General features: G+C 41.1%; 1 protein-coding gene across 1 annotated transcript in view; it reads right to left on the reverse strand.

Moving 5' to 3' along the window:
• Positions 1–3821: 3821 nt before the first annotated feature.
• Positions 3822–13232, reverse strand: part of itga9 (integrin, alpha 9) — a 163867-nt gene continuing 154456 nt past the window's right edge. Inside the window, exon 28 of the mRNA XM_029685347.2 lies at positions 3822–11539. Coding sequence (XP_029541207.1) covers positions 11441–11539 — 99 coding nt within the window. The 3' untranslated portion in view covers positions 3822–11440. The remainder of the gene's footprint in view (positions 11540–13232) is intronic.

Raw genomic sequence — 13232 nt, forward strand, 5'->3', positions numbered from 1 at the left:
GTTTAATATTCATAAGTTTGTATATACGAAGAACAGTTCATGTTTATAACACATTATAATGGGTTCATTCATGCTCATCACAAGTCTTACAATGACAAGTCATAACAATTCTTATAACTTCACCATAACACAGTATACAGTCGTAGCCAAAAGTTTTGAGAATGACACAAATATTAATTTTCACAAAGTTTGCTGCTTCAGTGTCTTTAGATATTTTTGTCAGATATTACTATGGAATACTGAAGTATAATTACAAGCATTTCATAAGTGTCAAAGGCTTTTATTGACAATTACATGAAGTTGATGCAAAGAGTCAATATTTGCAGTGTTGACCCTTCTTTTACAAGACCTTTGCAATCCGCCCTGGCATGCTGTCAATTAACTTCTGGGCCACATCCTGACTGATGGCAGCCCATTCTTGCATAATCAATGTTTGAAGTTTGTCAGAATTTGTGGGTTTTAATTTGTCCACCGGCCTCTTGAGGATTCACCACAAGTTCTCAATGGGATTAAGGTCTGGGGAGTTTCCTGGCCATGGACCCAAAATATCGATGTTTTGTTCCCCGAGCCACTTAGTTATCACCTTTGCCTTATGGCAAGGTGCTCCATCATGCTGGAAATGGAATTGTTCGTCACCAAACTGTTCCTGGATGGTTGGGAGAAGTTGCTCTCGGAGGTACCATTCTTTATTCATGGCTGTGTTCTTAGGCAAAATTGTGAGTGAGCCCAATCCCTTGGCTGAGAAGCAACCCCACACATGAATGGTCTCAGGATGCTTTACTGTTGGCATGACACAGGACTGATGGTAGCGCTCACCTTGTCTCCTCGGACAAGCTTTTTTCCAGATGGCCCAAACAATCGGAAAGGGGATTCATCAGAGAAAATGACTTTACCACAGTCCTCAGCAGTCCAATCCCTGTACCTTTGCAGAATATCATTCTGTCCCTGATGTTTTTCCTGGAGAGAAGTGGCTTCTTTGCTGCCCTTCTTGACACCAGGCCATCCTCCAAAAGTCTTCGCCTCACTGTGTGTGCAGATGCACTCACACCTGCCTGCTGCCATTCCTGAGCAAGCTCTGTACTGGTGGTGCCCCAATCCCGCAGCTGAATCAACTTTAGGAGACGGTCCTGGCAGTTGCTGGACTTTCTTGAGCACCTTGAAGCCTTCTTCACAACAGTTGAATCGCTCTCCTTGAAGTTCTCGATGATCCGATAAATGGTCGATTTAGGTGCAATCTTACTGGCAGCAATATCCTTGCCTGTGAAGCCCTTTTTGTGCAAAGCAATGATGACACGTGTTTCCTTGCAGGTAACCATGGTTGACAGAGGAAGAACAATGATTCCAAGCACCACCCTCCTTTTTAAGCTTCCAGTCTGTTATTCGAACTCAAATCAGCATGACAGAGTGATTCCAGCCTTGTCCTCGTCAACACTCACACCTGTGTTAACGAGATAATCACTGACATGATGTCAGCTGGTCCTTTTGTGGCAGGGCTGAAAAGCAGTGGAAATGTTTTTTGGGGATTCAGTTCATTTGCATGGCAAAGAGCGACTTTGTAATTAATTGCAATTCATCTGATCACTCTTCATAACATTCTGGAGTATATGCAAACTGCCATCATACAAATTGAGGCAGCAGATTTAGTGAAAATTAATATTTGTGTCATTCTCAAAACTTTTGTCCATGTTTGTACCTGCAGACTTTAAGTAAAGTGTCACTACATAGGCTAATGTTACTGTACTTTGACCACTCCTAGCAGAACATTCTGTGTTGCAGTCATGAGCTCCTCTCTGTGCTCGGCTAGGCTGGGCTGGATACTGAGTTTCTGGGCTGCCAGGAGGACATGCTGTCCAGACACAGTCATCGGCTCCACTAGGGATGACATCTTTGTCCTCATTACCTCATCATCGGAGGCTTCTGAACGTCTTGGAAAAGAGCGAGAGAGAAAAAAACAGCCTGGTTTTCATTTAATGATGTTGTTATTTAGCCTGGAAACCAAACGGATATGAGCCATCAGCAGAGCCATCTATTTCTATATGCAATAAAAGGCTCTGGTAAAATGGAGTATATTAGTTTGGATTCCAGGCTTGTTGTTATTACTCAGGGCACTCACAGTTCTGTATGGTATTCATATTTTTCACCCTGTGATGATCATGACAAACTTTGCATGTTGTTAAGTTTAGAAAATAAAGTCTGGCTTCAATTAACCGATTCCTGCTCAGATGACTAAAAGACATTCTTCCTGTTTTGCAATAGCAGATGGAGTCAACAAATGTGTGTCATGCTAGACCAGAAGAAGCCAGTCCAGGTAGAAGCAAGAGAATATACCTGTCTTGTAAATTTGAGGAACACAGTAAAACCTAAAATTATAAATCTAGCAAATAATACTATTACTGTATATTGTTTTATGCGGAGCTTCAACCATATTTATTATAGACTACCTGTCCTTTGTTTTTGAAATACATGTATGCAAGGGAAGCAGTACACACTTTAAGAGAGAGAAAGGATAGAGTGAATTGGAATGCAGGGTCCCACCACCTGTAGGCAACGGCGGCCATGTTCATGGTGGCTCTGGCCACAGCCTGGGCTTCTCCCTCTAGCTGGGTGAACTGCTCTGGTCCCTCCAGCCCCTCTGCCCTCTCACACAGCAGGACCAGGTGGACCAGGTGTACTGCGATGGGGGCCACCACCTTCTCTATAGCAGCTGTCTTTATCAGGCTAGCCTGGTCTAGGAAAGATGCCATACCTGGACACTGGTACTGCAGGAGTGATGGCCAGGAGGTTAGTAATGTTATATTAAGTTTAATTTACAAATGATACAGATAGCCAATCATGTTGATTAGTTTGTATTTGCAGGTGTTTTTAACATTGGTAACTACATTAGGTCTCCTTATAAACAACTTCTAAACATATTGTAACGACCCTTGGTTAAAAGCCCGGATATCGACTCTGCCACTCGAGCATGCTTTTGGGGCACAGTCGATAGCGCGCTAGAAGGTTGAGTGTTTGAGACTTGCTCCCTGCTGTTTCATTACAATATGTTAAAACCCAGCGGAATGACGTTGCCACGAGCAGCGCCGCAGAAATTGCGACGAGTGAGATGCAAGACTTTTCGATGCTCTCTCAGTCTAGAATCTAGTATCTGTGCACGGGTTAACTTCACGCTGTTATAGCGTGGTAGCCACCGGACCAAAACAGCAGAGAAGTTGAGCCTTGCCCCAACTCTCCTAGTTGGGGTTAATTGACCCAATATGCTGTTTACTTTATGTGTTGTTATGTGTTAATAACATTAAGACTACGTTACCCAGCAGGTTATGCGGGGGAAGGAGGTTGAAGAATGCCTTAAATGGCTAAAGTTTTCTAGCTGAAGTATATGTTCATTAAAACTAGTTAAACCTATACCCTGGTTTGTCATTATACAAGGAGCAAACATAACACGTTCAACCTCATATTGCTGTCTACCTTTAACTAAATAATTTGTAAGCAGACGTTTCAAAGGCTTTAATTTTCGTAATAAGTGAGGATGAAAGCTTTCAATAAATTAAATGCTGAATTTACCTGTGAGGATGACAGCTCTGTCTGCAACTGTTGCAGCATGGCGCTGTAGTCTAGTTGTTTCATCTCACATTCATTATTTAGACGCAACTAAGTGAGAAGCGCTGTGCTTAATGTGAGTGTTTCATGGCAACCAGTATCAGATGACATTTTCCCCCTTCTAATTTTTACTGTGAGAAAAGTACCATCTGTCTGCCACAAGAGGGCGGCATACACCGCAAACAGGTACAGCTATAACAACGTCAAAGTGGGAGAACATTTCTTGATTTAAAAAAAAGAACTTCGTTTTAATCTAAAATGTATCAACAGATAAATATACAGCTTGAACATGAGTTTAAACATCAAACATGTAGATCAATACTTTTATACAAATGATAATTCAGTGACAGTAGTATATCTTAAACAAAATTCAAATACCTATGGTGTGATAAAGGTGAAACAATATACAAGTAAAGAACGAAACCATCACAGTTAAAATACAAAAAAACATGTCAAGTTTCCATTAGATAACTATATCAGGTGCAGAGGAGATCGTGAATGTGTACAGTACTTGCCATGCCAGTGAAATGAATGGGTGACATTAAAATATAGGATGTATTTCTAACCAATCAATCAGAGATCAATGCAGCATGATTGATAAAGACAATGCCATCATAGTAAGCACAGTAAAGTGTCTCAGCCTTTTAGACTTGTAAAGGAACACCACACAATTCAGCTTTCAAAAAGCTCTACATAACTTAGGGCTCTATTCAATCCGTATAGCAAAAGTTCAAATTTAAAGGCATTGTTCCCACATTAGTGGAGACTGTATTCATGGTAAACACTGCAGATGTAAGCTCAATAGGAAATTACCATAAAAATGTTAGTGCGCAATCTGTAACACTTCAGCGATACAAATTGAATAGAGCCTAATTTAATTATCACACAAAAGCCTCTGAAACGCCAACGGCTGTTTTTATATACACTGAGTGTACAAAACATTAGGAACACCTGCTCATTCCATGACATAGACTGACCAGGTGAAATCTATGACCCCTTATTGATGTCACTTGTTAAATCCACTTCAATGTGCTTCAGGACCATGCGGACGCATCCGAGCGGTCGGGTAGGCTGTTTGGAGTGTTTATCCGACTGGATAAAATAAAACAAATTATGGGCCCCCCCACATCTAAAACCAAAGTTGCGCCTCTGCCTAGCACATGCAACATTTGGGATTGCACATTTAGAAACTTTTCAACCCTTTTAAATTGACAGGAGTGCGCTTTTAAAACATCTCACATCCACACACATCTATCTCATTGTTCGTCAATTACATCATTCCATGTCAGGAAAGCTTTAGATTAAATTGGGTTTACTCATCTGATCAGATAACACATATCCACACTTTGAGAAAGAGACACTGGTGTTTACAGGGTTATGGGTCTCTTACAATGGATTAATGTTCCCTTTCTCAAATAGATATGTGCTTTAAAAGGTGCATTCTGGGAATCTGTTCCATGGTCATTAAACATTATTATACCACCTATCCCCTCAGCTGTATACCATCACCAAAACAAGTGGCATTGCTGTAATTTGTCTTTTTTTTTATCCCAGATTGTAGCTTTCTTTATACAGTGGGGCCAAAAAGTATTTAGTCAGCCACCAATTGTGCAAGTTCTCCCACTTAAAAAGATGAGAGGCCTGTAATTTTCATCATAGGTACACTTCAACTATGACAGACAAAATGAGAAAAAAAATCCAGAAAATAACATTGTAGGATTTTTAGTGAATTTATTTGCAAATTATGGTGGAAAATAAGTATTTGGTCACCTACAAACAAGCAACATTTCTGTCTCTCACAGACCTGTAACTTCTTCTTTAAGAGGCTCCTCTGTCCTCCACTCGTTACCTGTATTAATGGTGAATGCACCAATTTGTAAGTCGCTCTGGATAAGAGCGTCTGCTAAATGACTTAAATGTAAATGTAATTAATGGCACCTGTTTGAACTTGTTATCAGTATAAAAGACACCTGTCCACAACCTCAAAAAGTCACACTCCAAACTCCACTATGGCCAAGACCAAAGAGCTGTCAAAGGACACCAGAAACAAAATTGTAGACCTGCACCAGGCTGGGAAGACTGAATCTGCAATAGGTAAGCAGCTTGGTTTGAAGAAATCAACTGTGGGAGCAATTATTAGGAAATGGAAGACATACAAGACCACTGATAATCTCCATCGATCTGGGGCTCCACGCAAGATCTCACCCCGTGGGGTCAAAATGATCACAAGAACAGTGAGCAAAAATCCCAGAACCACACGGGGGGACCTAGTGATGACCTGCAGAGAGCTGGGACCAAAGTAGCAAAGCCTACCATCAGTAACACACTACGCCGCCAGGGACTCAAATCCTGCAGTGCCAGGCGTGTGTCCCTGCTTAAGCCAGTACATGTCCAGGCCCGTCTGAAGTTTGCTAGAGAGCATTTGGATGATCCAGAAGATTGGGAGAATGTCATATGGTCAGATGAAACCAAAATATTACTTTTTGGTAAAAACTCAACTCGTCGTGTTTGGAGGACAAAGAATGCTGAGTTGCATCCAAAGAACACCATACCTACTGTGAAGCATGGGGGTGGAAACATCATGCTTTGGGGCTGTTTTTCTGCAAAGGGACCAGAACGACTGATCTGTGTAAAGGAAAGAATGAATGGGGCCATGTATCGTGAGATTGAGTGAAAACCTCTTTCCATCAGCAAGGGCATTGAAGATGAAACGTGGCTGGGTCTTTCAGCATGACAATGATCCCAAACACACCGCCCGGGCAACGAAGGAATGGCTTCGTAAGAAGCATTTCAAGGTCCTGGAGTGGCCTAGCCAGTCTCCAGATCTCAACCCCATAGAAAATCTTTGGAGGGAGTTGAAAGTCTGTGTTGCCAAGCAACAGCCCCAAAACATCACTGCTCTAGAGGAGATCTGCATGGAGGAATGGGCCAAAATACCAGCAAGTGTGTGAAAACCTACAGAAGACTTACAGAAAACGTTTGACCTCTATCATTGCCAACAAAGGGTATATAACAAAGTATTGAGATAAACTTTTGTTATTGACCAAATACTTATTTTCCACCATAATTTGCAAATAAATTCATAAAAAATCCTACAATGTGATTTTCTGGATTTTTTTCTCTCATAGTTGAAGTGTACCTATGATGAAAATTACAGGCCTCTCATCTTTTTAAGTGGGAGAACTTGCACAATTGGTGGCTGACTAAATACTTTTTTGCCCCACTGTATATAGGACCCATCCTTCAGCTGTATACTGTTACCTCAAAACATGTCTTCCAGATTGTAGCTTTAATGGGAGCATTCCAGATGATTCAGTCGTATCAGTTTCGAACACTTACATTCAAACATGTTGACTTCAAAACTGGATGTTCTCATAAGCCTTAAATAGCTAGTAGTTTATGCATGGTGATGGAGTAGAGTGAAGCATATTCCCTAACCTTGCTATTTTAAGGGTATTACTCAGCCATGTTTCTCTGTCATGGGAAGGGGCCTCTAGTAATGGGTGTAGCTAGGTATACAATACCATTGGTCTCTAGTAATGGGTGTAGGTAGGTATTAAATGCCCTGGGCCTCTACTAATGGGTGTAGGTAGGTATTAAATGCCCTGGGAATCTACTAATGGGTGTAGGTTGGTATTAAATGCCCTGGGCCTCTAGTAATGGAATGGGGGAATGTACAGTTGAAGTCGTAAGTTTACATACACCTTAGCCAAATACATTTAAACTCAGTTTTTCACAATTCCTCAAATTTAATCCTAGTAAAAATTTCTGTTTTAGGTCAGTTAGGATAACCACTTCATTTTAAGAATGTTAAATGTCAGAATAATAATAGAGATAATGATTTATTTCAGCTTGTATTTCTTTCATCACATTCCCAGTGGGTCAGAAGTTCACATACACTCAATTAGTGTTTGGTAGCATTTCCTGTAAAATGTTTAACTTACGTCAAATGTTTCGGGTAGTCTTCCACAAGCTTTCCACAATAAGTTGGGTGAATTTTGGCCCATTCCTTCTTACAGAGCAGGTGTAACTGAGTCAGGTTTGTTGGCCTCCTTGCTCGCACACGCTTTTTAATTTCTGCCCACAAATTTTCTATAGGATGGAGGTCAGGGCTTTGTGATGGCCACTCCAATCCCTTGACTTCATTGTCCTTAAGCCATTTTGCCACAACTTTGGAAGTATGCTTGGGGTCATTGTCCATTTGGAAGACCCATTTGCGACCAAGCTTGAACTTCCTGACTGATGTCTTGAGATGTTGCTTCAATATATCCACATAATTTTCCTCCTTCATGATGCCATCTATTTTGTGAAGTGCACCCGTCCCTCCTGCAGCAAAGCATCCCCACAACATGATGCTACCACGCCTCCCCCCTTTTCCTCCAAACATAACGATGGTCATTATGGCCAAACAGTTCTATTTTTGTTTCATCAAACCAGAGGACATTTCTCCAAAAAGTACAATATTTGTCCCCATGTGCAGTTGCAAACCATAGTCTGGCTTTTTTATGGAGGTTTTTGAGCAGTGGCTTCTTCCTTGTTGAGCTGCCTTTCAGGTTATGTTGATATAGGACTCGTTTTTACTGTGAATATAGATACTTTTGTACCTGTTTCCTCCAGCATCTTCACAAGGTCCTTTGCTGTTGTTCTGGGATTGATTTGCACTTTTCGCACCAAAGTAAGTTAATCTCTAGAAGACAGAATGCGTCTCTTTCCTGAGCGGTAATGATGGCTGCGTGGTCCCATGGTGTTTATACTGTGTACTATTGTTTGTACAGATGAAAGCGGTACCTTCAGGCATTTGGAAATTGCTCCCAAGGATGAACCAGACTTGTGGAGGTCTACCATTTTTTTTCTGAGGTCTTGGCTGATTTCTATTGATTTTCCCATGATGTCAACAAAGAGGCACTGAGTGTGAAGGTAGTCCTTGAAATACATCCACAGGTAAACCTCCAATTAACTCAAATGATGTCAATTAGCCTATCAGAAGCTTCTAAAGCCATGACATCATTTTCTGGAATTTTCCAAGTTGTTTAAAGGCACTTAGTGTATGTAAACGTCTGACCCACTGGAATTGTGACACAGTGAATTATAAGTGAAATAATCTGTCTGTAAACAATTGTTGGAAAAATTACTTGTGTCATACATAAAGTAGATGTCCTAACCAACTTGCTAAAACTATAGTTTGTGAACAAGAAATTTGTGTAGTGGTTGAAAAACAAGTTTTAATGACTCCAACCTAAGTGTATGTAAACTTCCAACTTCAACTGTAGGTTGGTATAGTTTACACTGATCTCAGATATTCATCCTAGCCTCGATTCTAACTGAATTATTCAGCTTCACTATTGTAAAACTGTGGCAAACATGAACTGAAACAATAGTGAAACGGAACAATTCAGTTTGGATCTAGGCTGTGTTCTTCCGGCAATGTAGAGTAAAACATCCTATACGGTTTGGTATCGCTCTAGCCTGGTCCCAGACCTGTTTGAGCTGTATAGACAATTTCTATTTAGTCATTGTCATGTTTGGCATTATAATCAACATATGATCCTACATTGAGGATCATAAAAACATGTTACCTGAAATTTGAAACAGGCTATGCTTGTGATTGATCATGTGGATATCTGAGCGATTAGCTCTTTGCCAAAACAGCTTTTGACACTTGATTCTCAAAGAATGTAGCCTATATTCCACTTGTCCTTTACAACATTTGTTGTAGCTTCAAAAGATTGGCGGGATGTGGGTTAAATTACACATTTGAACTGTAAACCAAAATGTTCTAATTTGCATCTAATGCATAGCCCTATGCCAATACTCTATCACTACTGTAACTACAATGTTGTTTATACAGTTCTTTCTATGTAGTTACATAGGTATAATGGCAATTTAAAGGTATAATGTAAACCTTTCCACTCATATGAAAGGATACAGTTCAAATTATTATAATTTTTTTTAAATACCATGATTTGTGAAATTTTCCAGACTATCATCTAATTGATGGACCTTCTCCTCTGGCACACAACACTGGAGAGATTATTAACTTAGTGGCGACAAGTGGAATGCTTCTTTGAGCTAAAAAATGATGAGTATATCTGTTTATGCCATCTATCCACTCCTCCTCTATCCACTGTCTCTTCTGCCTTACTCACATTTTAAACTTTCAGTTTGAAATGACCACACTTTGTGAAATGTGGCAAATTAAGGGCTCTATTCAATCTGTATCGCGGAAGTTCCACGTTACAGCATGATTGAAATGTAAAGGCAATGGTTCCTCGTTAGCAGAGACGGCATTCACGGCAAACACAGCATTCACGGCAAACACAGCATTCACGGCAAACACAGCATTCACGGTAAACACAGCATTCACGGTAAACACAGCATTCACGGTAAACACAGCATGTAAACACAGCATGTCGGCTTCACATTTCTAGCGCGCAATCTGTAACGCTTCAGTGATACTGACTGAATAGAGCTCTAACTGTAAATGAAATGCTCTAGCTACAGTGGTGTTGGTGATGTCTGCATCTGGACCATGGGTTACTTGGTAGTTGATGAGGTGAGTTTCCTTTTTACTATATAAAGCGCTTTGAGGGTCTGGAAAAGCGTTACATATACAATAAATTAAAAACGTATTAGAACTCTTTTGCTTGGTTATCAGCATTTCTTCATGACAATGACAACTTCGATGTGTGCCAAAAATATAGCTCTGTTTATGGTGAAGGGAAGGTCTACACATAAAAATAGAATGTTGACTTGAATGGGAATGTCCGCTCTAATAGTTATATTTATATGGGCTTTCATAGGACTTGCTTTGGCTGGTTGCCATATAGATATCTAAGGGAGAAGGATATGTGTGAGATATTCAAGAGATATCTGTGAGCAGGAAACAGTACAGAATTATATACTATACTCATATACTATACTATAGATTATCTTTGGCCTCAAAAAGAAAGGATAAACTTTGGAAACATAGCATCAACTCTTCTTATCAACTCGGACATCAGTGCTTTAAAGAAAAACATATAGATATGCTTACATTAGACGTCAAAAACCCCAACCAACCCTTTCTCGAAGCCCCAATTTAATACAATATGGCTATATGTATAAAAATAAATTTTTGCTACTATTAAAACAGAGCCCTGAGGGTTTTCATGGTCTTGTCTGATAATATCTGTCATTTCCACTTCCTGTCACAGGACATCAATCTCCTTGGGTGAATTCAGGGACGTGAAGCACTCTGAACGTTGCAGATAGAAATAGAATGAATAGAGCTGATGCAATTCCCTATTCGTATATATGACAATCATTTCTGTTCTGCACGATATATTTCTATCTATGTTCCAGCCTTCTGAACAGGCCCCTTCTTTCTTTACCAGTTCCATTCTGTTATTTTCTGTTGGCAGGGAGTTACCTCCATAGATTTGACTGTCAGGCAGTTATCTCCATAAGCTCCATAGGGACTAATTCAATTCTATTGCGAGTGTTGTTTTCATTTGGCACCAAACGGAAGAAAACAAACAGGAAAAGACTCATTGGGCTTGTCAAATAAAAAACGTGAATTTCCATTTTCTGTTGCACTGAATTAAGGTCCTAATGAATACGACCCTAGCAAGCCACACCAACCATCACCTCAGATGTCTGTTCGTTCGTTTCCTCAATCCCCAGTCCCCCACCCACTAAAATGTCAGGTCTCCCTCCGAAAAATCCGGAGAATATTTTTTTCTCTTCCACATATGGAAGATTGAAGGGCCCTTAGTCCTGATTGGCTGGCTGTGGTGAAAGCCCCCAGCTCATTGGATCCACCATTGACCCAATCCCCAATTCCTGCGCTCTCATTGGCTTCTGTCTCTCAGTGGTTCTTTTCCACCCAATCCCAGCTCTCGTCACTGTCCTTCCTGTTTTTCTCAGCCTCTATGATTTCCCGGTAGCGCCGGCGGAAGAAACCCATCTGGGAAAGGGGGAAGGAGAGGAGGATGACAAGGAGAGGGGAGAGAATAAAACCACTTGTTGTTAGCTCAGGGTCAGTGGTGAGGTGTAGTGGCCAGATGTTTAACCTGTTAAGATTTACACGTCTCTATTCCATTATCTCTGCTCATATGTGGGCATCAACAATCAACAGTTTCTAGAATCTCAGGTGCAAAGGTTAGGGAGTGAGATGGACCTATGGCCAGATGTTTGACTCATGTCAGTTGTTCTTAGGGTCAGCGGTTTCATATTGTTTGTATGTACGGTATTATATACTGTAGGACAGTGAAAGACTGACAGTAAAGGTAGGAGGAGAGGGTGTGCTAGCAGTGGGTCGGATTCAAATCCTCGCTTGCACTGGTGCATGCATCCCTGAGGCAGTGGCTTAGACCGCTAGACCACTCCAGGAGCCATCATAGGCAGTTGTTCTAAGGGCCAATGGGAAGGAGCATTTGCCAGTGAGGTGGACCTACGGCCAGATGTTTGACCTGTTAAGATTTACCAGTCTCTATTACACTGGCCACCAGGCAGCAACCACCAGGATAGAACCACATTGAATGAAGTTCCAGGCTTCCTTTGCTGGAGATGCACTGTTGAGGCCTTTTGCTCCATTAGGAGCTCAAAGTGAGCTTCCGGGCCCTGCTGTCGTGGTGTCTTCCTTGTGCTTCTCATGTTTTATATTGTTTTATGTAGTTTCTACTATTCTAAATGTTTTATTTGATGATGATGTGCTGATTGTATGTGGTACTGTCATGATGGTATGGTATGTTGTCTTTTCTCTCTCGCATTGATTTCATTCATATATCTCGATTGACCAGACCGTTTATTGATACAGACCTCTAGGCTGCGTCTCAAATGGCACCCTATTTCCGACAGATGTAGGATCTTCATTTGAGCCAGTTTGCTACAGCAGAAAAATAATCCTGTAGCAAAATGAAACTGAAATATGTGGATTTTAATTAATGGACATTTTTTTTAGGGGTTGATACAGTTTGTGGAAATTCTACAAACTTTAGAAGCCTTTTTTGAACCTTGAATACACTACAAGTTTGCATTGCCTGCTGGCAGGAAAATTCTCAGCAAAAAAAAAGAGTGATCATATTAAGCTCTTACATATGTACATACAGTATTGCACTACTTCTGACCAGAGCCCTATGGGATTCCCTATGGACCCTGGTCAAAAGTGGGGCACTATATAGGGAATAGGGTGCCATTTGGGACACCTCTGCCTCTCAGGAATTTCCAGAAAAAGGAAAATAGTGGACATGGCGCTTGTAAGAGGGGTTTATTTTGGCAGGGTGCAAGTACCTGGGCAAAGGGAGGGGGGATGGCTGGTGTCTCTCACACACACACACACACACACACGCACGCACGCACGCACGCACGCACGCACGCACACACACACAGAGGATATCCCAGGACCAACATTCCAGGGTTTGGTCATGGTATTCCCAGTGGGAAAAAAATAAGGGAGTAGGAAAAGAATAGGAGTTTTGTGTGAAGAGAATTAAGAGGGGGGGGCCTCTTGTCTGGACATCAGTGTGATTGCCATTTCCCCTTTCTTTCATGTGTGTGTCTGCTTGACTGTGTGTGTGTGTGTGTGTGCGTGGTATGTATGGTTGGTGTAAATTATAGTGAGTTCCCTGTATTGTTCCTGGGATGGTTGTTAAAGACTG

The sequence above is a fragment of the Oncorhynchus nerka genome, linkage group LG16 (assembly GCF_034236695.1).
Source record: "Oncorhynchus nerka isolate Pitt River linkage group LG16, Oner_Uvic_2.0, whole genome shotgun sequence".
Lineage (NCBI taxonomy): Eukaryota > Metazoa > Chordata > Actinopteri > Salmoniformes > Salmonidae > Oncorhynchus > Oncorhynchus nerka.